The sequence below is a fragment of the Pteronotus mesoamericanus genome, unplaced genomic scaffold (genome assembly GCF_021234165.1).
Source record: "Pteronotus mesoamericanus isolate MK-2021 breed Mesoamerican mustached bat unplaced genomic scaffold, CSHL_Meso_final scaffold_174, whole genome shotgun sequence".
NCBI classification, from domain to species: domain Eukaryota; kingdom Metazoa; phylum Chordata; class Mammalia; order Chiroptera; family Mormoopidae; genus Pteronotus; species Pteronotus mesoamericanus.
Window position 1 is genome coordinate 11142406 of NW_026555309.1, and position 25946 is coordinate 11168351.

Here is a 25946-nt window from a genome sequence, read left to right on the forward strand (position 1 = left end):
TCTCCCTTCCTGTAAAAGCAATAAAAAATGTCTTCAGGGAAGAATAAAAAAGAACAAAAGTGTTTGGAGACCACTTATCTATTGCATTCCTTCAGGACTTTGATAGTTACTGATTTGAAAAATTACAAGTGCTGCTAATTTATAGTCATGTGTGACTTGTATTAGAAGATACCTGTATTTTAATAGAGGGCAGTGTTTAACCTGGAAGAATCCATCTCTACTGAGTTTCAGGCTCTCTGTTTGGCAAGTAGATGTGATTTAGAGTACAGAAGCCTTTTCCAGGAGAAGCATGTCTGAGAAGAAACTTAGTTTTGGAGGCAGGAAGTCCAAGATCAAGGTGCCAGCAGACCCAGTGTCTGGAAAGCGCCCACTTCTTGGTTTGCAGATAGTTATCTTCTCATGCAGAGAGCAGAGAGAGCTAGGGTAAGCTTTTTAAAAGGTAAATAGGCTGAGAGGAAGTTGTCAACTTGTTAGTATGTTGCTGAGACTTTACTTTCCCAACGTTATTGTAAGAACTATATTTAGTAGTAATGTATTTTTTTTTTCTAAAAACAGAGCTTTGATAAATTCAAAGCTCAGTCTAGGGTTTATGAATATTATACTCAAGAGTTTTAGAATCTTATATATATATATATATGTTTTATTTTAGGTGTTGTCATCTGCAATGAAGATCATTGTGAAACAAGATTGAGTAAAGCCTTGCAACATTGAAACTACATTAGAGATTTAGAAAAGAAAATTAAAATTAGTCACTTTGATTTTAGTGTTCCAATTTCATAGTATTTATTCTCCTAAATAGATTTAGGGAGTAGAAAATAAAACTTGGTGCTATGCTAAAGGATGCACTAATATTTGTTCTTTTTCTTTTTGTGTAAGAGAAGAAAGACAACTAAGAGCTGTAGTGATTCATAATGAAATATACTAAATTTAATTTTATGATGTCAGTTCTTGGCATTATAATCTATATAACTGATTTAATTGTGGACATCTGGGTATCCGTTAGGTTTTTCCATGAAGAACAATATGTTTTTGGTGTTTTAACAGTAAGCTTTATGCTCTTTGGAACCCTTGTGGTCCAGTGTTTTAGTTATTCTTGGTTCAAGACCGATTTGAAGAAAGCAGGCCAAGAGAGCCAGCATTATTTTCTTCTACTTCACTTCTTGCAAGGAGGAATTTTTACAAGGTGAGCATACACTTTTGATCATAAATGCTATTTTTCTTTTATCCAAATAGGAACTACCTTTCTGTATAGGTCATCAAATGTACAAAGTCCCCCTATTTGCATGTAGCACAAAGGTTACTTGCTCCTTATTATTGGTACTTGTATGAGTCATGGCTGTACTGCCAGAATTCCAGATTTATTAATAGAATGTTTTAGTTTATCTAATTAAGCTACTTTTTTCTGATATGTACTCACCTTTTATGGGAAGGAATAAGACTCATTTCTGTGTCTTGTGATCTTTTGTTTTATATTCTAAGCCTGATAGTGCAAATATAGCCTACTACTTGCAACTTTGTTAGAACACTTACTTTTTAAGTTATCTATACCATTGATTTAACTAAGTGAAAAATTTACTTCAGCAGAAGCCATGTGGTTAACTGGTGCAGAATCAGGCATAGAACTAAAAACGGCATTATAAATCATGTTCAAAACCTTATTTTACTAGTGAAAAACTAGCATGTAAATAGGCTCTGAGAATTCCATGATTCTCTGTATATCTAATTTCATATGACTTTTTCATTATTACCTTAAGGGATTTAATTCTGTTAAAAGCAATATAGATAGATAAATAGATATCTTAAAAGGAAAGAGAAAAATTTAAAACATGAGGATAACATACTGTTTTGTTACAGTTAGATTTGGAATTTGAACTATTTTAATAGCCTACATAAAGGTTAATTTTTTATTCTATCCTGTTAAAAAGCACCATATTCATGGCGATTAGTCGAAAGTATTAACTTTTTATCAGGCTTTTTACATGTTAGTAATAATAATAATAATAAATGCCATTAAATTTGCATGGAGATTTATAGTTTTCCAAGTCTTTTCACATACTTTGTCTTTTTAAAGGTAGAGTTGTTAAGGTTATAACATGTAAGAGAAACAAAATATGCAGTGAGAAAAAAGTACAGATTTTAGGGAAGCTGGAAAGTACATTAGATGTTAATACTGGGAGTTAGTTTTGAAACTGTATGTTCTCAGTAAGATGAAAATGTTTAAAAGGATGGAGTAAAAGTTAGTGCTGATAAGCCTATATGTATAATAAATAAGATTTAATGAATGTTCTGTATGAGCAATAATGATAATTATGTAGTTATGATATCTAGACAAAGATAAAATTTGCAGAGAGGTTAGAAATATGGTAGATTTTTTGTTATTTGCCATTCTATAAATGTAAAATTTTCATATCTACAGATTGATTTTTATTGGCATTTCAAGTAATGACTAGAAAGTACTGCAAGACATTATGTTATAAATCATAAATTGTATTATAAAAGAAAGGCAAAATTGCCTTGATTTTCATTGTCTTTTGACATTCCTAATACTTTTTGATTGAATGTTAGACATATATAAAAACTTATGGAGTCTTCAGATAGTACTATTATCCTTTTCTGTTCTCGTCATTTATAGTAGGGGTCCGTCTGCTCTTGGTTTGCACCTGGAGTGCAGCCTTCTAGGGCATTGTGGGCCTGGTGTGGTCTTGCTCCCTTCACCATGTCCTGAATACTGCTGGTCCTTATTTCCCTGGCACCACAGGATTGCCAGAAATTCTGCTTTGCTTTTTCAATATTTTCTGCTTAGCCTTTAGCCTTTATCTTATAGTTTCAAAATTTGGCAAATGTTTTGGGGGAAAAACTGACTGTACTTTTGAGGTCCTTGTCTTCAATCCTACAAGATCTTTAAAAGCTCTGCTATTTTTTCTGTTTTCTAATAACAGCTCTCTGCCTGGGAAAAATCTGGATTTTTAACATCTTTTCCCAACAAACAGAATCAGCAAGTACCTTCAGGCAACAAGTATGTGCAGAAACATTAGCTTAGTTTCCAGTTTCTTCAGTTGTTTTGGAAGGAGCTCCAATATACTACATCCTACATAGAAACGTAGTCCATAAAGTACAATCTTGAGTTATCCCATAATGTGCAGTCTTAAATTATTCCAAGTGTAAAGTTGAACAGAACCTTTATTGCTTTCAGAAATAATATAAAGACCTCAAAACATTTGAATTTCATGTATTGGTACTATGTTGCTTATATTTTAATTCTTGTGTTTAGTCTTAGTAGATCCTATTTTTGTGTTATTATTTCTGTTTTACATACTTAAATTTTATTAAATTTTGTTTATACTTAGCCATATATTTTTACTGTTTTCTTTATTTTTTTTTTTGCTGTTTATGTCTTTATTTTTATTTCAAAAATAGCATTTCAAACAACACAGAACAATATCAAGAAAAAATATATATTTTTCCAATTCACCCCCCATAACTATTAGCCATTTACATCCTTTTCATGTTTCTTTTTTTTTTTTAATTAATTTATTTACTTTTTAAATACATTTGTTCTTTATTTTTTTTATTGCTTCTTGCATCTTGGACTTTCTACTCAGGATCACTTTTCTTCTGCCTCTCTGAGGTCCAGAATTGCTACTGAGAGCCTGTTGGTGAAACCATCTCTCAATTTTTGGTTGTCTAGAAATATCATTATTTCTTCATCTTTCTTGAGAGATATTTTAGTGGCTATAGGATTCTAGATAATTACTTGATTATTTTCTGTCATTGTTTTGTACTCTCTTGGCTTTGGTTTTCATTGTTTCTCTTGATGTGTTAGGTGTCAATCTTTTAAAAATTTTTTGGTTTTCCCCCCTCTGGTTGCTCTTATGATTTCTCTCTCTTCATTTTAGCTATATTATTTTATTTTTATTTAAATATTTTAAATTTGATTTTTCTCTTTATCTTTGGTTTTCTACATTTAATTATGATATATTGAGGTATAGATTTATTTCTGTTGCTTGGGATTTGCTACTCCTCGTGATTCTTTGAAACTTCTATCAGTTCTGCACAATTCTAGTCATTACTCTCTAACATTTCCCTGACCATATTTCTGTGTTTTTTCTTTTTCCTTATGGGACTGAAAGCAAATGAGAGACCTCTTATTGTATCTGATGTGACTTTTACATTTTAGTTATTTTAAATTTTTATTTTTTAACTATGGTACATTCTGTGTAATTTTTTCATAACTTTTATTTTACTAGTACTTTGTTGGGGTCAAAATGTTATATCTAACCATTGAGTTTTAAATTTTAATTATTACAGTTTTATATATTTAGTTCTTTCAAGTCTGCTATGTCACTTTTTATAGTTCCCTGTTCTCTGTAGATATTACAGGCTTGCCATTTATATCTTTAAACATAGTAAGCATAGTTGTTTCATTTACAATCTTAATATCCAAAGCTTTTTTAGATTTGTTACTACTGGCTTTGCTTTGACTATTGGGTGCTCATATTGCCTTGTTTTCCTAGTATCAATGATTATGTTCTGGTCATTGCCCTTGAAAAATTAATTGTGAGGCCTTCATCGAGTCATGTGTAGAAGCTTTGATTTTATTCTTAGGAGATGTCTAGAGTTTCTTTAAGATGAAGTCTACACTTAAATTCATGGCTTGAGGTGCTTCCTGATTTAGTCTTGAAAGCTTGTATCTTTTTATAAATCCGTGCATTTCTTCTAGGTTCAATTTGTTGGCATGTAATAGTCATATTCTTTAATGGTCCTTTATATTTATGTTGTCAGCTGTGATTTCTCTTTCATTTTTTATTTAATTTATTTGGATCCTCTTTCTTTTCTTCTTTATGAGTCTGTCTAAAGGTTTGTCAATTTCATTTATCTTTCAAAGAACAAGCTCTTAGTTTCATTGATCTTTTCTATTTTTTTTTTTTTTAGTCTTTTTTTCATTTGTTTCTGCTTTGGTTTATTATTTCCTTTCTTATACTTTGGATTTTTAAAATAATTTTTAAAGAGGATTTTATTCATTTATTTTTAGAGATAGGGGAAGGGAGGGAGAAAGAAAGAGAGAAAAACATATATGCATGAGAGAAACAGTGATAAGTTGCCTCTCATGTTCGCCTCAACTGGGGACTGAACCCACAACCCAGGCATGTACCCTGACTGGGAATCTAACCGGTGACCTTTTGCTTTATGGGACAACACTGAACCAAGTGAGCAATGCTGGTCAGGGCTTACTTTGGATTTTGTTTGTTATTCTTATTATAGTTCTTTTAAATGTACAGATAGGTTGTTTATTTGGGATTTTTCTTGTTTCTTGAGGTAGGCCTGCATAGCCATGAACGTCCTTCTTACAACTGCTTTTGCTGCATTCCATAGGTTTTGGAGAGTTGTGTTTTCATTTTCATTTGTCTTACGTATTTTTTGATTTCCTCTTTGATCCATTGGTTGTTTAGTAGCATGTTGTTTGTCTCCATGCTTTGTATGTTTTTTTTTCAGTTCTTGTAAACTTTCTAAATTCATAATGTTGCTGTTGAAGAAAATGTTTGATATGATTTCAGTCTTCTTGAATTTATTGAGACTTGTTTTGTGACCTAATATCTTGGAGACTGTTCCATGTGCACTTGAAAACAATGTGTATTCTGCATTTTTTGGATAAAATATTCTATAAATGTCTATTGAATGAATTTGGCCTGGTGTGACTTTTAAGGCCTTTGCTGCTTTATCTTTTGTCTGGATAATTTATCAGTTGATATGAGCTGGGTATTGAAGTCCCTTACTATTGTCATATTGTCAATTTTTCTCTCTATGTTAATTTTTTAATTTTTGCTTTATATGTTTGTGCCCCTATGTTGGGTCGGGTGGCCCAGTGTACACATGTGTGTGGCTGCTTCCTGTTAATTCAATTGTCTGTGGCTGGAGGAGGGCGTTGTTGGGCAGCCTGGTACATGTGTGCTGTGGTGCCCTTTTGGTCTCATTGGAATAAACTCAGGACATGGTGGCTGCTCAGAATGCACTGTGGTGATCTTGCAGGTTAGCCAGAGCACCTGGGTAGAGCTCTTGCCCACACTGTCTAAGTGGAGGGAGAATGTAAACAATGGCTTTCACAGGTTTCTCAGATCCTGGAGAACTCTCACAGTTCCCCAACCTTCTCTATGTTTCTGTTTCTCTCCCTTTTTCTCTCTCACTCGCTCTCATTTGTTATGCAGAAGCTGTTCAGTTGGCCCTTCATTGTCTCTTAGGAGGAATTGCTCTAAATGTGTATTTATATTTGGTGTGTTCCTTGGAAGGGTTGAATCCTCCTGTGGTGCCATCTGGGACCCACCTCCTGGTAGTTGTTTATCCATTGTTTTTTTGGGAGTGGGGAGATGTGCATTGGAACTCTCTGCTCCATCTTGCTAATGACCTTCTCCTTTTCTTTTGAAGCATGATTTTGTAGGATGCAGAATTCTATATTTCTCTCAGTATTTTAAATATTGCAGTCCACTTCTTTCTTGCATGGTATCTGATAAGTTGGATGTGATTCTTACCTTTTCTCCTCCATGGGTAAGGTTTTTTTCTCTCTGATATTTTTCAAGGGTTTTAAATCCAGCTTTTATTTTCTTCATATTGAATATGATAAGCCTAAGTGTGTGTGTGTGTGTGTGTGTGCGTGTGTGTGTGTGTGTGTGTGTGTGTGTGTGTATATATATATATATATATATATATATATATATATACTTTTTGCATTTACTTTGCTGTTCTGTGAGCTTCCTGGATATCTGGTTTGGTGTCTGACATTAATTTAGGGAAATTGTCAGTTGTTATCATTTCAAATATGGCTTCTGTTGCTTTCCCTTTTTCTTTTCCTCCTGTTATTCTTTTCCGTTACAAGTGTGTTACACCTTTTGTAGTTGTCACACAGTCCTTGGGTAGTCTGTTTCTTTTTTTGGTCTTTGTTCTCTTCTCAGTTTTGCAAGTTTCCACTGAGATACCTTGTATCTCAGAGATTCTTTCCTCAGCTGTGTCCAGTCTAAGAAGTCTATCAGTGATTCTTCATTTTTTATAGTGTTTTTAATCCCTAGCATATCTTTTTGATTCTTGCTTAGAATTGCCATCTCTCTGCATACATGAACCATTTGCTTTTGCATGTTGTCTATTTTTTTCCACTATAGTCCTTAGCATATTAACCATAGTTGTTTTACATTCATGTTCTCTTATATCCAACATCCTAGCCATTTCTCATTCTTGTTTTGATGCTTGATCTGTCTCTTCAAACTATGATTTGCAGTATGCCTGGTAATTTTTGTTGAAAATAGGGCATGATGTATGGTAGGTCCTTAAATAATGCCATTATGCTGAATGTTGTTTTGTTACAATGTTGATGAGATACCATAGGAATGAACTCTTGTTTATATCAATGAGCCAACTAGAAGATTAGTTTTGATATGTCATTTCACTTCAGTGCTAAGAACCTATTAATGAAAGGGAGGACTTACTGTACTGGCTGAAAGGAACTGCTGTAAATAGGCTATTATTAATGTGGTAGTGAAGTGTGGGAGGAACACAACAGTTCTATGGCAGATGTCAGTCTTTTAGTGAGCCTTTGCCTCTCCCGGGTCTGTAGACTTACCAAGTGCCTCTCAGTCCCATCCCTACTAAAGCTGTATTTCAGAATGGTTACTTTCATTTAACCCTGCTGGATGCCTTTTTCCCCCATTTTTATTGTGAAAGTCAGAGCTCCAGGACATAAAACTCATAAAAGTGCAGGGCCCTTTCTCCAGTTTTAACTAACAGACTTGTCTACACTTTACTTCCAGCAATTCATCAATTACAGTTCAAGTTTTTCTAATCTGGTACTAGCTTCTAAGGGGGTTTCTTTGGGCATTCTGCTCCTGTTATTTGTGATTCGTTGTATACGTCTGTATGTATCTCCGATTTGGGGAGAAACAGTTTGCCCTGTGTCCTTACTTCTCTGTCAGATATAAGAAGTCCTTGTATTTTTCGGTGTAACTTTTACTTGTTGTTAGGAAGGAATGACAACTCCTAAGGCCCCTTATATGACAGACTGGAAACGAGAAGTCAAGTCATGTATTCTTGAAGTCATGTATTTGTTAGTTATGATCTTTTTTTGATACTGTTTTGGCTATTTTAGAGGATTTGCATTTCCACATAAATATTAGAACCAGCTTACCAGCTACTGTAATTGGCATTGCCTTTTAAATTTCTTTTTTCAGTTGTTTCCATGGAATAGAAATATAATTCATTTCTTTTAATAATATTTTCTCAGACCTGATGGACTCATTATTTATATTAGTTTTTTGATTGTTTTCCTCATATTTTCTGTGTCAATCATCATGTCATTTGCAAATAGGAATAGTTTGATTTTCTCCTTTAAAATGTTTATTCTTTTATTTTTTACCTTGCTTCATTTCCCTAAGTCTTCCAGTAAAATATTAAATAGAAGTGATAAGAGTGACATTTTTGATTTGCTCTGATCTCAGGGGTAAAGTGTTGAATATTTTGCCTTGAAGTTTGGTGTTACCTGTAGGTTTTTCATATCAAATTAAAGAGATTGCCTCCTCTTTTAATATTCTTGAGAATTTTTTTGTTACTATGTATGGATGTTGAATTTTGTTAAATATTTCTACACTTATTAAGATGATCATATGGTTTTTCATTGATTCATTCTTTCATTGATTAATTTAATGCTGTTAAACCAACTTTGCATTCCTGGGGTAGACCTTAATTGATTATTATTTTTTATACATTGCTGAATTCCAGTTTTAAATATTTCATTAAGAATCTTTGTGTCCATGAGGTATATTGTTTTATAATTTTGTTCTTTTAGTATCTCTTAAAGGTTTTATATTAGTTTTATGCTAGCCTGCTAACAGAAGTTGGCAAGTATTTCTGCTTTAGTTTCTGAAGGAGTTTGTACAAGATTGGTGTTTTTTCTTCCTTAAATGTTTGATAAAGTGTACTGGATAGTTAATGCTGTGTGTAGATTTTTGAAGTGTGATTTCTTTGAAACTATAGATTTATTCAGATTTTCTTTCTTTTTAAAAATTTTTTTTATTGTTCAAATACATTTGTCTCCATTTTCCCTCCACCACTTTCCCCTGCCCCCTCCCCCACCTCCCTCCCACAGTCCTTCCCCACTTTGTCTATGCCCATGGGTCCTTTATATAATTTTCCTTGATTTGACCCTTCTCCTTCCTTTCTCGTTTACCACCCCCTCCCTCCTTCTCTGCTGTTGCTTTCAGTTTCTTTTTGCTTTCAGTGTTGCTGGTTATATTTTCCTTGCTTGTTTGTTTTGTTGATGATTTATTCAGATTTTCTAATGATCTTGTGCCAATGTTAGTAAATTGTATTTTTCAGGGATTCTCTCCATTTCATCAGTTTCATTTATTGGTATAAAGTTGTTTCTAATATTCCATTATTATAGTTTTGATCTTTAGTGATGTCACCTTTTCTGTTCCTGATACTGGCATTTTTTTGTTCTCTCCCTCTCTTACTTCCTCTCTGTACCCTTCAGCATCTTATTTGAAGTTCATGTATTTCTCTTATCTCTTCAAAGAGCCAAATTTTGGCTTTTTAATTTCTCTCTATTGCTCGTCTATTATTGCACTGATTTAGGCTTTTATCTTTATTATTTCCTTTCTTCTATGTAATTAGGGTTTACTTTGCTTCTCTTTTTCTAGGTCATTTCTATGGAAGTTACATTATTACTATTAACTCTTTTTTCTAATAAAAGCATTTAAACTATAAATTTTCCCTAAGCCTTTACATTAACTGTATCCTAGACATTTTGATATGTTATGTTTTTATACATTAGTTTAAAATACTTTTTAGTTTTCCTTGTGATTTCTCTTTTACTCAAATGTCAGGCTGTGTTTAAAATTTTTTATTTTAGGTAGTTGAATCTTTTATAGATATTTTAATATTAATTCCTAATTAATTCTATTACGGTCAGATAACATACTCTTACAATGTCAAGCTTGAAATTTATTTAGCCTTGTTTTATTGCTTAGCAACTTTATGATTTCATGTGTACCTGAAACATATGTTCTCCTGCAGTTGTTGGTTGGTTGTAGTAATTTAGAAATGATATTTAGTAAAGTGTAGTTGATAGTGTTATACATAGATTCTATATTCTTATTGATTATTTTGTTTAGTAGTTAGGTGTGTTGGGACAACTGGGTAGCCATTTGAAAAAAAGTTATGTAAATTATCATTGAACCATCATAGGAAGATCAGGCTTAGCCCATGCCCTAGCACATGTCTTGAAAAGAACTTAGCCTGTTCTATGATGTGGGTGAAATTTTCAGAAGTATATTGATGGAAACATAGAGATGAGTACAAAGAGAATTGTAAAATTTTGCAGTTTATATATATTTTTTTCATTTAATTTATTTTCCTTATTTTTTCAAATACATTTGTCTCTGCCTTCCCCCCACCACTTCTTCTGCCCCCTCCCCCCTCCCTCCCTCAATCCTTCCCCTTTGGTTTTGTCCATGAGACCTTGCTACACATTCCCCGACCCTCCCATTCCCTTCCTTTTCCCCCGCCCCCCCATCCCTCTTGTTCTGTTCATTTCTTTTCCTTTCAGTGTTGCTGGTCTTATTTTCCTTGCATCTTTGTATTGTTGGTTAGGTTCTGCTTATAGGTGAGATCATATGGTATTTGTCTTTTGCTGACTGGCTTATTTCGCTTAGCATGATGCTCTCTAGTTCCATCCATACTGTGAGAAGTTTAGTAGTTCTTTTTTTCTTTCTGCTGCATAGTGTTCCATTGTGTAAATGTACCATAGTTTTTTGATCATCTACTGATGGGCATTTAGGTTGCTTCCAACACTTGGCTATTGTAAATTGTGCTGCTATGAACATTGGGGTGCATAGGTTCTTTTGAATAGTGTTTGATGTAACAAAATTTGGATTCTAATTTCTTCTGAAGAGGAAGAGGAAGTAATATATGAAGCATAAGAAGAGTAATGGTTAAAAGAAAAAAAACAGTAAAGATTTCAATTAACTTTAGAGTTGGGATAGTTTAAGATTGAATGTTATAGACTATACTTCTAGGTAATCAGACGCTGGATAAATTTCAAACAAATCAGGTAGCATGGAGAAAGTCTTTCTAACCATAAACTCTGTAAGATATAAAAATGATATATTTGAGTATTAAAAATGCATGCCAATAAAAAAGTGAAATTCCCCTAATGTACAAACAAAAACAAAAGCAAAGGTAAAAGGAAAACAACATTACCAGGGAAAAATATTTGTGACTTATAACAAAGATCTAGTTTTCTAATATTTAAAGAGCTTTTTAAGTCATGTATCCAATAGAAAAGTAGAACAATAATAAGGATAATTCATAGGAAAGAATATGTGAATGCTCTTAAGTTCTATGAAAGATGCTTCACCTCATTTGTAATAAAAATGCCAATTGAAACTTTACTGAGATATTATTATTCGCTTACAAGATTGGCAAAAATCCAAGTGATGATATACTCTCTTGGTAAGGCATGGTAAAACACATGCTGTCATACTTTGTTGATGGGAGTGTGGATTGGTACAATCCTGGTGGAGAGCAGTTTGACCGTATTTCTGATGTATGTACCTTTAGGGCAGAGGTTTTCTTCTGGGAATTTATAGTACTTGTTTAAGTGTAAAGTAACATATGCACACCTTTTTAAATGGTAGCATTGTTTGTAATAACAACATATTGGAAACAATTTGAATGTCTGTTGATAGAGTTTATGGTATATGTATGCAATGGCAATACTACACAGCTATTACAAAGAATGATAAAGTACTTATGTACTGAAATGAAAAGAGCTCCAAAATGTATTTTTAAGTCTAAAGACAAGGTTTAAACAGCAGGTATAATATACTCCAATCTGTGTAAAAAAAGGTGTTAAAAAGGAAAATGTGTTTATGTTTGCTTGTATATGCGTATAGAGACTCTAGAAGGGTATGCATGAAACTAGCAATGGTGATTTCTTGTGGTCGGGGGTGGGGGTGAAAATTGGGTGCTTGGGTAATAGAAGTGGGATTAGTTTTTTTCACTGAATAGCTTCGTATTTTTGATTTTTGACTTATGTGAATTTTTTTGCCTATTTTAACAATTAAAAGAAAGAAAAGGAATAATTGAATTAGGTTGGCTATTAGCAAAAATGCCAGGTAGGTAAACAAAGACACTTTCTTCTTTCTGTCTTTTTCTTCTCCTGTATATTTTCTTAGTGCAGAAAGTGGCATAATACTGATACAAATAGTGAGAAGTAAGCAAAATTATAACAGTTCATAAAAATGGGCCAAATTATTGAAGGGTTTGTTCAGATTAAGTATGGAAAACTTTGAGATTTGCTTAATTATGGATTCATTTCCCTAGAGAATAGGTAAATTGAGTTTGAGTTGGTAGATGAAAGACAATGCATATCAACATGTATTATTTATCAGGTATAAGAGTCTGTTGCTAATAAGTATGCTGTTTCTTCTCAGGAGTCTTTGGAATGGAATGTTTCATTTTCCAGAATATAAATTAGATGACACTTTTGCATTTCAATTTTATGCATAACTTGTAATAAAACCTCTCTCTTTGCCAAAGGAGATTTCTCCTTTGATTGATATATGATAGGCATTTGGATTACATATTTAAAATATGGAAGTTATTTTTTCCTCTTTTAACTTACAGGGTTGAAAGAAGTTCAAGTTGTATAAAAGAGTATAATGGGAGATAGGTCTCCTTCCTCTCACAGGTCTCTATGCCCTTCTTTATGGAGTTTCTTAAATGGGAAGTAAATACTTGAACCCTCCTTCCTGCCTATTTTTCTATTTAAAGCTCCTTAAAGAAAGGTCACCTAGTAATGTTCAAATATCCTAGGGTGCAATATTTATTCTGGGCCATGTTCCTCAATCTCTAAATATTAGGGGATTTTCCTAGATATCTTGTTGATTTCTCATTTAATTTTGTTTTGGTCAGAGAACATTTTACATGATTAGTCTTCTTAAATTTGAGACTTTTTTTATGGCCAGCATATAGTCTAACTTGGTGAATATTCCTTGTATATTTGAAAAGAACTTGTAATCTGCCATTGATGAGGATACTGTTCTACATAGTAAATTAGGGCAGTTTGGCTGGCAGTATTATTAAAATCTTGTATATCTTTACTGATTTTTTGTGGGGGAGGGTCTACTTTTTTCTTCCAATTGTTGAGAGATGAGTGTTAAAATTTTCAACTAAGATTTTGGATTTATCTTTCTCTTCCTGTACTTTTGACAGTTTTTGCTTCATGTATCTCAAGGCTTCATGAAGTTCGAGTAATAATTGTAAAAAACTGAGGTTGAGAGAGAGTAGTAGCAAGGACAAAAGCCCTTATGTTGGCAGAAATAGCAAGAAGAGTGTACTGGAAGTGTGGGAGGAATTGGATAGAAAGGTAGTGGTGGCAGTGTGAGCAGGTGGCAGGTCATGGAGGGCCTTATAATATATCTTAAGGACTTTGGGTTTTCTTCTAAGTGATGGAAATCATTGGAACATTCTGAGCAGAGGAGTGACGTCTGAATTACTTTTAACAGGTTCAGTCTAGATGCTGTGTAGAGAGAAGAATGTGTAGGAATCAGGAGTAGAATCAGAGGGACCAATTATGAGTCTATTGAAGTAATTCAGTCCAGAGATGTTGGCTGCCTAACCTAGGCTGATAGCACTGGAAATGATAAATGTTTAGATCTAGGTATATTTGAACCAAGGAACCTGCTGAGAAATTTTTATAGGGTCTGAGGAAAAAAAGGGGGTTGGAAATTATGTCCGTGTTTTTAGTCTGAGCAACATGGTGAATGTTAGTATCATTTACTGAAATGGGAAAACTGATAGAAGGAACAGGCTGAAACAGGATATAGAGAGGTGGGTAAAAGTAGGTTTACAGTTGTTAAGTACATGAAACAATTTATTCTTGTATTATTCTCTACTTATTAATTATATTATTTGTATTATTAGTCTTATTACTGTTATTATTTTGTATCCTTATGATTTATCTTTTGGGAAATAATGGCTGGTAATTTAACCAATGACCAATGAAAGTGGATATTTAAACTTATTTTTGCCCACCCTTGTATATCCACTGCCCTTATTTTATATATGAGGAAACTGAGGTGTAGGTGAAGAGTTTTTTGTTTTTGTTTTTTTTAAAATTTATTTACTTTTTAAATACATTTGTCTCTGCCTCCCCCCCACCACTTTCCCTTGCCCCCTCCTTCCTTCCCTCCCTCAGCTCTTCCCCTTTGGTTTTGTCCATGAGTCCTTGCTATATGTTCCTTGACTTTCCCCTTCCCTTCCCTTTCCCTGCCCCCCCGCCCTTCCCTCTTGTCTCTGTTGATTTCTTTTCCTTTCAGTGTTGCTGGTCATATTTTTCTTGCATCTTTGCATTGTTGGTTAGGTTCCGCTTATAGGTGAGATCATATGGTATTTGTCTTTCGCCCCCTGGCTTATTTCGCTTAGCATGATGCTCTCCAGTTCCATCCATGCTGTCGTAAAGTTTAGTAGTTCTTTTTTTCTTTCTGCTGCGTAGTATTCCATTGTGTATATGTACCATCACTTTTTGATACAATCATCTACTGATGGGCATTTAGGTTGCTTCCAACACTTGGCTATTGTAAATTGTGCTGCTATGAACATTGGGGTGCATAGGTTCTTTTGTATTGGCGTTTTGGTGTTCTTAGGGTATATTCCCAGCAGGGGAATCACTGGGTCAAAAGGCAGTTCCATTTTCAGCTTTCTGAGGAAATTCCACACTGCTTTCCATAGTGGCTGCACCAGTCTGCATTCCCACCAACAGTGTACTAGGGTTCCCTTTTCTCCACAGCCTCGCCAGCACCTGTTGTTTGTTGATCTGTTTATGATGGCCATTCTGACCGGTGTGAGGTGGTACCTCATGGTGTTTTGATCTGCATTTCTCTGATGGCTAGTGATGCTGAGCATCCTTTAGATGAAGAGTTTTGATAAACTTTGACAAGCTAGAATCCTTGTTGCTTTATTGCTAGACTCAGATTTTTTCTGAGTGTCTCAGTCTTTTAAAATTAATTTTATTTGCATGATGATAACTTATGTTCATTTTAAGATTCTTTCAAAAGAAGATCCTGAGCAAAGATATTTTTTGTCTGAGATTTTATATATTTTTTAGGATGGTAATAGTCAAGGAGAATAGCACCATGCAGAAATTGAGTAATTTTTTGCTAGACTAAACTGAAAGAAGGCTCAATCTCATCATCAACATTGACATTGTCATAAGGGCATGTATCTGTCTTGTATATAAGATAAATTGCACAAATTGAAAATTGCAGTTTGTATTTCAGAACGTAATGGTTAAGACTAGGAATCATAAGACCTCAGTTTGGACTTGACATCTACCCTTTACTGTCTCTGTGTAATGCTCAGTGAATCACTTTACTGTTCACAGCCTTAGTTTCCCCACCTGTAAAATGGGAATAATACATACTCATCTCACATAATTATTGTGAGGATGAAATGAGATCATGTATGTTTAACAGTGCTAGCACAAAATGGCACATCAAACGTGGAATAGAGTTTATGGAGTCCTGCCCTGACTGGTGTGGCTAGGTTAGAGCGTTGTTCAGTAAACTGAAAGGTTGTGGGTTTTATTCCCCATCAAGGCACATGCCTAGGTTGCAGATTCAGTCCCTGGTCGGGGCATGTACGAGAAGCAACTGATCGATGTTTCTCACATTGGTGTGTGTCTCCCTCTCTCTACCTTCCTCCCCCTCTAAAATCAATAAGCATGTCCTTGGGTGAGAATAAATGAAAAGTTTATGGAGTCTGAATCTCAATAAAGCAACCATGAGAAGAAATTTGTAATAGAGAAAGTTTGTGGGAAAAATCTGTAAACACGTGTTACTTTTTTTCAAAATTACTATGTATATTAACATACATGTTATAAAGTGTATATTACTGAAGATAAATGTTCATGTTTACTTTACAGGTATTGGTTTGCCTTGAAAAAGGGTTATCATGTGGCTTTCAAATATAGCAACAAAACTGATAACTTCATAGAAGAACAAATTGATCCACATAAAGAAGCTATAGATAGAATGACTGATTTGAGTATGCTCAGGCTATTTGAAACCTACATGGAAGGCTGTCCGCAACTTGTTCTTCAGCTCTATATCTTTCTGGAACATGGTCAAGCAAATTTCAGTCAGTGTAAGTCTTTCTTAATAGCCTTTGTCAGATGGATGCCACTGAGATCTTATGTTAACTACATAACTCTTTGATAGGTTTTAGAATTTTTAAATTGTTTTTTGGTTATAGACTTATTTATTTTTTAAACGGAAGTACATGGTTTAAACATTTAAAAGTATATAAAGATATGTTGCCTTCCTCCCCCTTCATCCATTTCTTCCTTTGCTCAGAAAGGAAACTATTGTGAGTGGGGTTTTTTTTTTTTTTTTTTGGTGGGTCTAGGAAAAAGAGATTGGGATTTTATAAAATTTTTATTTTCTTTATTGTTCAGATAACATTTGTCTCTACCTTCCTGCCACCATTTCCCCCTGCCCCCCTCCTCCACTTCCCTCTCTCAATCCTTTCCCACTTTGGCTTTGTCCATGGGTCCTTTATACTCTTGTCAGTTTTTAATGATTCTTCCAGAAAAGTTTTAAAAAAGCCTATATTAATTCTTTCTCTTTGTCAGTTTCTCTGTCTCTCCCTCTCTATTCCCCCCTGATTCTCTCCCTCTCTCTTCCTCCCCCCTCTTTTACAGAAATAGTAAATAAAGTAAATAAAATAAAAACTGTCTTTGGTTTTTGCATTGAACATTATACCTTGGAGATCTGTCTCTAGCAGTACAGAAGGAGCTCCCTCATTCATTTTTATTACCTGCATAATATTACAAATTATGGATATACCATGATTTATTTAGCAAGCCCCTTTTTATGTTAATTTAGGTTGTTTCTAATATATTACTATTGCAAAAATGCTGCAATGAATAATCTTAGGTGTGGGTCATTTTGCATGCTTGAAGTATATCCATAGGGTATATTTCTAGAATTGGAATCATTAGATGAAAGTGAAAATGCTACAGAAGTCATGAAAACTGGCCAATATGTTGTTCTTTTACAGTATATCTCATTAGGGTAAGATACTCATTTTTAAAGGACAGTTTGATATTTCCATTAAAAAACTTTTAATAGGTGTTTAATTCGAGATGCTAAGAAACTTTTTTTTTTTTGCTAAATAATAGTTTCAGTTTTCATTAATGACTAAGGTTGCATGTGGACTTGGATTCATCAGAGAGGACCAGATTGTCATTTTTCCTGGAGTTGCGCTATGTGAGACTCACCTGTGAGATCAGTTCATTCCCCTAAATAGTCTTTCTGTTCCTAATTTTCCATAATCCTCTAGACTGTAGCCTTTTCTAATATTATTATTTTTACTCTGGTTGTTAGTAAGACACTGAAATGAATGTACTATATATGAGACCTCTTTTTCCTTGCAATGCAAATAATTTGTGGGTTGGGACTTAGGTGTTCTGTGTCATACAGTTACTGAAGCTAGAAATTCAACATTTCAGTTTATAGCCTGTCTTAATGATAGATTTACTGGTGATTTCAAATAGTTCATAGCATCCAAATCAGCAATGGGATCCAGTAACTGTTATTTTCATATTTGAAAGGTTCTACCTTCATTCATAGTTTCTCCTGGAAGTAAGATGTTGATGTATTAGTTAAAAATAGCAAAAAATGAGAAATAATCTAATTATCTAACAATAGAAGAATTGGTAAATAAGTTACTGTACACTGTTACTATAAAAAATTATGTAGCCAGTGGAAATAGTAATAACTTTTAATGACATAGGAAAGTAATTCTAAAATAAAATTCAGGCAAAAAAAAGCAGTTTTAGAAGTTTCTATCAGCATACTTTTAAGGATACAAAGAAATTATTATACAGAACAATGTATAGAAGAAAATATGAAAAATGTTAAGTATGATTGCTTATGAGTAGTGGGATTATGAATATATTGATTTAATCTTCTCTATGCTCATTTGAATTTCTAAATTTTCTACAGTAACCATGTATTGTTTTGACAACCAGGAAGAATAACTCAAAACGTTTTAAAAAAAAAAGGCTACATGTAGAAGTACTTCAGAAGACTGAACATATTCTTTTATCTTTGCTCTTTCCTGAAATCACACTAATAAGGAGAATGAAGGAATAAAAATAATATGAATCCACAAGAAAAAAGAGAATGCAGAGTAGAATAGCAGATTAGAAATATCAACAACTTGAATATGGGAGCAAGGGTGGGCAGGACAGGGGAGAGCAATAGGGAAAAATGGGGACAACTGTAATTAAACAACAACGAAAAGAATTTAAAAGAATCGACAACTGTTTAGAAGATGGAAAACAGATGAAAAACTTAAGTTATTCAAATCAACTTTACCACTGACAGGCTAAATTATTTGAATCAACCCTCTCTCTGAAAATATCTACAACTATTGGATAAATATTTTCAAAAGCCTGAATAATACAATCTGATATAACAGGCCACAATATGCATTACAGTGGGAACTCAGAAGGGTTAAGTGGGATTCTGAAGGCAATTATACCCTGAGGTTTGTACAGAACCTTATAAACAGCAGATTCAGTTTTGCTGGCTTCCCAGAGTGTTGAACGACTGAAAACAAAACTCAGGGTCCTCACAAGGGAGGGATGTCTGGTAGAAAATTTTAATCCATAAAGCTGGATTAATTACTTTTTCATGGCCCTTTGTCAAAATACAGTCACATTGGTCAATATAGGCATAGTCTGGATATATTTAGCTTTAGAAAAGTGTCAGTTTTGGCAGTGGGATTAATGACCATGCCTTTCTAAAGTAGTAATGAATTTATTCTTGTTATTTGTTGGGGGAAAAATGGGATAATGATGTCAAACCTGTAGAAATTTGTAAGTTTTTTTTAGAACATATTTGTTTGATCCGTCATCTTAAAGATATGGAAAATTGAGCTTGTTGCTACTCAGCTCACACTTATGTTAAATTTTCCCCCTCCCCTCCCTCTCTTTCTCGATGCTCTCTTAGGGAATTAGATACATGCCCAGGGCCAAAGCTAAAAAGACTGGAATAGCTAAGACTATAACTGTAGTGTCTCAGAGAATTTCGAGAGGATGTAGTTTTCATTATACCAGTTGCTCAAAAAGAAAAAAAAGTGTCTAAAACTTGTACAATTTATTTAGAATCTTGTAAATCCATCTAATGCATTGGTTAAGTACACTAACTTTGGACTCAGGCAGATTTAAATTCAAATCTCAACTGTCTGCAGCTTGCTAGCTGTATGACTTGGATCAAGTAATATATATTTTCCAAGCATTAATTCTTCATATGTAATATGAGAATACTAATATATATCTCAAAGAATTGGATGAGATGAGTATATAAAGTGCCTGGCATGTGTTTTTGGGTGTGTGTAAATATAGATAAGCATGTATGGCATATAGTAATTTAATATTGCTATTATTATTGCTTTAACAATATACCTTTAAACATTTTTTTTGTTTGTTTTATAGATGCAGCCATCATGGTCTCTTGCTGTGCTATTTCTTGGGCGACTGTTGATTTTCAAGTAGCTTTAAGAAAATCCTTGCCTGATAAAAATCTCCTTAATGGTCTCTGTCCCAAACTCACATATCTCTTTTATAAGTTGTTTACATTATTATCTTGGATGCTGAGTATTGTACTTCTTTTTTTCTTAAATGTTAACATTGCTTTATGTTTGTTGTTATTTCTTTGGTTTTTAGGTATATTGTGGGCATTTAAAAACCAAACTCAGTTTTGTGTTTCTATGAGTATGGAGTTCTTATACAGGATTGTTGTTGGATTTATCCTTCTTTTTACTTTTTTTAATATTAAGGGACAGAATACCAAATGTCCAATGTCTTGTTATTATATTGTAAGGGTACTGGTGACATTGGGGATATTGATTGTGTTGTGGCTGTGCCCACTTTCCATTTTTAATTCAGACTATTTTATATCTATCAGTGTTGTTATAGCTCTTACTTTTCTCCTTGGAATTATTTTTCTAATTGTTTACTATGGTACTTTGCACCCAAAGAGAAGTAAAGAAATGAAACCTGATGAAATTGATGGAAAACCAGTGCAAATAGATTGTAGAATGAAGTATTTCCTAATGGAATAAGCTATTCATTTATGAGACATATTTTCTTATTTTTTGTTTCATTGATTAGTAAAGAAAATGTTTGTTTATGTGTGTTGTTTCTTAGTTTTGCTTTGAGATAAGTTATGGCACATTATTTATGAATGTGAGTATATTAATATTTTTATTATTTAAATTAACTTCTCATTTGGTTTTGAAAAATCTTCAGAACTTAGATATATTTGCCTGTTGTCTGGCAGAGTAGTCATTTTGAGCCTGAATTGGAAAAAATGGTCTAGTTCCCATAATTAGAAGGCTGGAATTGACCTTTCCTTCAACATTCTGCCCATTTTTCTGAAGTAAAACTAAGGTATCTGTTTTGAAGAACTGCAAACGGAAGAAGTAAGCAGAACACTCATTCCTCTCTCTTGTATGATCCTTGATTCAGTGCATATATTGAGTTGGGAACAGACTGAATTGAGGAAAAGGGAAAGGAGGGAAGAGGGAAAAAAACATAAAATTTACCATTTTTAACCATTTTTTTACTGTATAGTTCAGCATTGCTAATTATATTCACCTTGTTGTGCGTCTCTGTAACTTTTACAACTTATAAAATTGAGACCCCGTTCCCACTGAACAACAACTTTCCATTTCCCTCTCTTTTCAGCCCCTGGCAATCACAATTCTGTTTTTTGTTTCTATGAATTTCACTACTTTAGATACCATATGTAAGTGGAATCATACAGAATTTGTCTTTCTGTGACTGGCTTATTTCACTTAGCATCATGTTCTCAAGATTCACATATATTATAGCATGTGACAGGATTATCTTCTTCTTTAAGGCTGAATAATATTCTATTGTATGTATATGCCACATTTTCTCTATTTATCCATCAGTGAGTTGCTTCAGCCTCCTGGCTATTGTGAATAATACTATAGTGAATATACGAAGTAGCAATTTGTGTAATGGAAAAAATGATTATAAAACTATATACATCTACTAACGAGCTTGACTATTAAATGCCCCACACAAACCTGGTTTGAATAGTCATTCTATTCAGTAAACATTTTTCCATTGATTTATAGCCAAGAAACTAATGGGTAGATTCTGGTCAGATGCTTGGCTAGTTAGCAAGTTCTTAAAATGAATGTTTAATATCTAATTAATTTACTTTTATTTATTTTCCCTATGGCATTCAGTCATATATATATGCCAATAAGAACTAACAGGGAAATTAAGAAGATAATCCCATTCACAATTGCTTCAAAAAGAATAAAATATCTAGGAATAATTATAACCAAGGATGTAAAAGACCTGTATTTGGAAAATTATAAGACACTGAAGAGAGAAATTGAAGATACAGATAAGTGGAAGCACATACAGTGTTCATGGATAGGAAGAATTAACATCATTGAAATGTCCATGATACCTACCCAAAGCAATCTATAGAATCAATGCAATTCCTATCAAGATTCCAATGACATATTTCACAGAACTAGAACAAATATTTCAAAAGTTTATATGGAACCATAAAAAGCCCTACATAGCAACAGTGATCCTGAGAAAGAAGAATGAAGTTGGAGGAATCAATGGTACCTAATATCAAACTATACTATAAGGCTATAGTAATCAAAACAGCATGGTATTGGCATAAAAACAGACACATATAAGGTCAACATAATAGAACAGAGAGCCCAAAAATAAACCTGCAACTTTGTATCCAATTAATATTCAACAGAGAAAGTAAGCACATACAATGGGCCAAAGACAGTTTATTCAGTAAATGGTGTTGGGAAAATTGGACAGCTGTGCAGAAATATGAAACCAGGCTACTGTCTTATACCACACAAGAATAAATTGAAAATGGATTAAAGACTTAAATATTAGACCTGTAGCCATAAAGATCCCAGAAGGAAACAGGCAGTAAAACCTTGGACCATGCTCCTCGCAATATTTTTTCTGAAGTATCTCCCCAGGCAAGGGAAACAAAAGAAAAAATAAACAAATGGGACTACATCAAACTAAAACGTTTTTGCACACCAAAGGAAACAATGAACGAAATAAAAAAAACCCCCACAGAATGGGAGAACATATTTGCTGATATATCTGATAAGGGGTTAATATCCAAAATATATAAAGAACTTATAAAACTCAATGCCAAAAAAAATCCAATTAAAAAATGGGCAAAGGATATGAATAGATACTTTTCCAAAGAGGACATACAGGTGACCAATAAACATGAAAAGATGCTCAACGTCACTAATCAGAGAAATGCAAATTCAAACCACAATGAGACATCACCTCACACCTGTCAGAATGGCTATCATCAATAAAGCAATAAATGACAAGTGCTGACAAGGATGTGGAGAAAGGGTAAGCCTTTTATACTTTTGGAGGCATGTAGATTGGTGCAACCACTATTGAAAGCTGTGTGGAAATACCTCAAAAAATTAAAAATGGACCTGCTTTTTGACCCATTCTACTTCTTGGAATATATCTGAAGGAACTGAAAGCACTTGATTTGAAAGAACATAAGCACCTCTATGTTCATTGCAGCATTATTTACAATTGTCAAGAGATGAAGCAGCCCAAGTGTCCATCAGTAGATGAGCAGATCAAACAACTATGGAACATTTGCACAATGGAATACTACTTGGCCATTAAAAAAGAAAATCTTATCCTTTGCAACAGCATGGATGGACCTGGAGAACATTATACTAAGTGAAATTAAACCAGTCAGAGAAAGACAAATACCATATGGTTTCACTCATATGTGGAATCTAATGAATAAAATGAATTAACAAGCAAAATAGGAACATTCAGAGAGCAGAATGACAGTTATGCTGGGGGTAGGAAGTGGTGGGGTGATTGAGCAAAAAGGAAAAAGGGCTCATGGACATGGACAACAGTATGGTGATCGTGGGGGGAAGGGGGTATAAGGCTAAGTGATAATGGAAAAATACAATAAAAATTAAAAAAATATTTTCATAAAAATACCTAGTGAGTTTATTTGATTTTTTTCTATATCATTCAGTCATGGATATATAGCACTTTTAAATCTCCCCAACTAATTGTATGTTTTTTCTAGATTATTTTGCACATATCAAAGGCCTTTTGAAATTAAAGAAAAGCATGGGAATAATTACGAGCAATACTCCTGGAAAGAAGACTCATATGCACTCTACTAGTCAGGATTCTCCAGAGAAACAGAACAAAGTTTATGTACACATACATACATACATACATACATAGGTATTTTTTATAGGAATTGGGTCAGGTGATTATGGAGGCTGAAAAGCCCCATGATCTTCTGTCTCCAAGGGGAGAACCATGAAAACCCGTGGTGTAATTCAGTGCAAGCCTGGGAATCGTGGGGCTAATGGTGTGTCCTGCCCTGAAACTGAAAGCTTGAGAGCCAGAAGCACCCATGTCTGAGGGCAGGGGAAGATGGATGTCTTAGCTCAGGCAGACAGAGCAATTTTGCCCCTCTGCTTTTTTGGTTCTATTTAAACCCTCAACAGATTGGATGACATTACCCACATTTAGGAGGGCATTTACTTTACTCAGTTTACCAATTCAGATGCTAATGTGAGAAAAAAACACTTTCATAGACACACCCAGAAATATGTTTACCAGCTAGCTGGGCAGCCTTTAACCCAAACTGACACATAAAGTGAAGGCTCACATACACCCTGTATATTTTCGTATCTACTTGAAATACAAATAGACTTTCCTTACTTCAGTGGTTCTCAAGTTGTTAGTGTGCATCAGAATTATTGGGAAGATCAGTTTCTTTTCAGTAGATCTAGATGGGGCCTGAAATTTCTCTGTCTAAGAAGTTCTTGGACGTTGCTGATGCTCATCCTGCTTTGGAACCACTGCTGACTTTTTAAAAGGCTATTATTAACTATTAATAACTAGTTTCAAAGTAGCCACTAGAGGGCAATGGAACCACAGACAAATTGGATGTGCTGCTTAACAAGTTCTCAGGTTTATGCTATCAACTACAGTATTGCTACAAGCCACAAGAATACTAAAGCCAAACATTAATTTCCTGTAAAATATCTTGAGGCACATTCTCAATTATAATATAAATCAGAGCTTGTCCTTATGATTGTAGGGGTCAGAGATGTATAATGAACTCTTAACTCTGGCTGATGCCCATTTCATGATCACAATAAATTAAAAGCTGGATTTTTCTAAATGGGGAGAGACTACATTTTGATAATATGTTCATTTTGTTATGGAGAAAATTTTACATTTAAGTGGTATTCTCTTAAGACATGTACCTTTTATTTTGTGAAAGTGGGACCTATGTACTTTAAAAATATATGTATTAAACCTCAATCCACAGACCATAAAGATTAACAGAGTTTAGGGAATTTGTAATTCCTTTCTCCTAGATATAGTGCTTTGATGGTAGAAAAGAACTAGAGAAAAATCAAAATATATAATTTGCAGGGATGTTGTTATACTTTCTTTTTGCCTAATCAGTACAGAACTTGAGCTACCTTTACTGTTGCCGCTATTGCTCTTTAAACATTTCTTTTTTGTTACCTAGTATATAGGCATAAACACTTTTCTGAGTAGTCCCAGTTCTTTGCTGGAACCAGCAATTACTTTTCACCATATTGTAGAAATTTTGATCTGAAAGCCCAATGAAACCTGAATTTAATTGCCTTGACATTATTACCTGGATGACCTTGATGAGTCATTTAATCTCTCTATGTCTCAGTTTACATATCTGTAGACTGAGAATTACATAATAACAACAACTATCTTCCTGGGCTGTTGTGAAAAATCAGAAAGATATTGTATGTGACAGAGTTTTATAGATTATAAGTATCCTTGAAATTTTTAAAAAATTTCTTACATTCTTTTGCAGAATGCAGTATATTTTGAACTTGGTTTTGATGTCATTTTTTGTAAAATTGCTTTCATGTGTATAAAATAGCAATACTTATATAAAAATTTGGAATTATATGGCAAAGAAGTTTAATCTTTTTGCATAAAATCGCTTAGTTTCTCATTAGAATCTTGTGTCGTACGTATTTTTCCTGACGTGTAGAAAATATAAGCCACAGAAAGTGCTAAATACAACTATTTAGTACTAAGATCAGGATTAAGGCATAAATAGGAAACAATTTTTGACCTTTGGAAGTATGGGTGAATGTGTGTGTGCGTGCATGCATTTATATGAATTTTATTAGATATTTATTAGTAAGTATAATTTCTCTTATTTTTTTCTGGACCAGAGAACCCCTTAGCTATGTAGTTGCTTTAAGATTAAACAATGGTTTTACTTTTTGTTCTTGTTTTGTGTCCAGTAGTATGTCTTGCTAACTAAACTATAAGCTTAAATAAATCAGGGATAGGGATTGTACTTCTTTGCCCCTCAAAAGGCTTTGCACAGAGTTTCCAGGAATTTCCAATAGCAGCCCAGTACTGTTCTTTTTCTAACCTCCTGGAAAGTGAATAGGATGCATTTTATTCCATAGACCACTAGGAAAATCATCTGATTCATTTTTGGGGCAGTGAATCAATCCATCAATGCTATCTGTGTGTTCAGCACTGTGCTATGATAAGGTTTTGTAAATGCCTGTTGCTTAATTGACTGATCACCACTCAGGAGAGTGATCTGTGTTTTCCTGGTGGTCTATGGATGAAAGAGCATTAAAAAAAATTGTGGTTATAGTAATTTTTTGCATTCTGCAAGCATATGAAGATTACTGTGGTAGTCTATTCTTTTTTTTTAAACACAGATTTATTGAGATATAATTTATACACAACTCACTTATTTAAAGTGTACATTTCA

At 33.7% G+C, this 25946-nt stretch overlaps 1 protein-coding gene across 1 annotated transcript; it reads left to right on the plus strand.

Moving 5' to 3' along the window:
* The first annotated feature begins 911 nt into the window (after window positions 1-911).
* XKR9 (XK related 9) lies at window positions 912-20172 on the plus strand. Its single transcript, XM_054590047.1, has 3 exons — window positions 912-1183; window positions 15965-16185; window positions 19544-20172. Exons 1-3 carry the CDS (start codon window positions 912-914, stop codon window positions 20170-20172), a joined length of 1122 nt encoding a protein of 373 aa, XP_054446022.1.
* Window positions 20173-25946: the final 5774 nt, after the last annotated feature.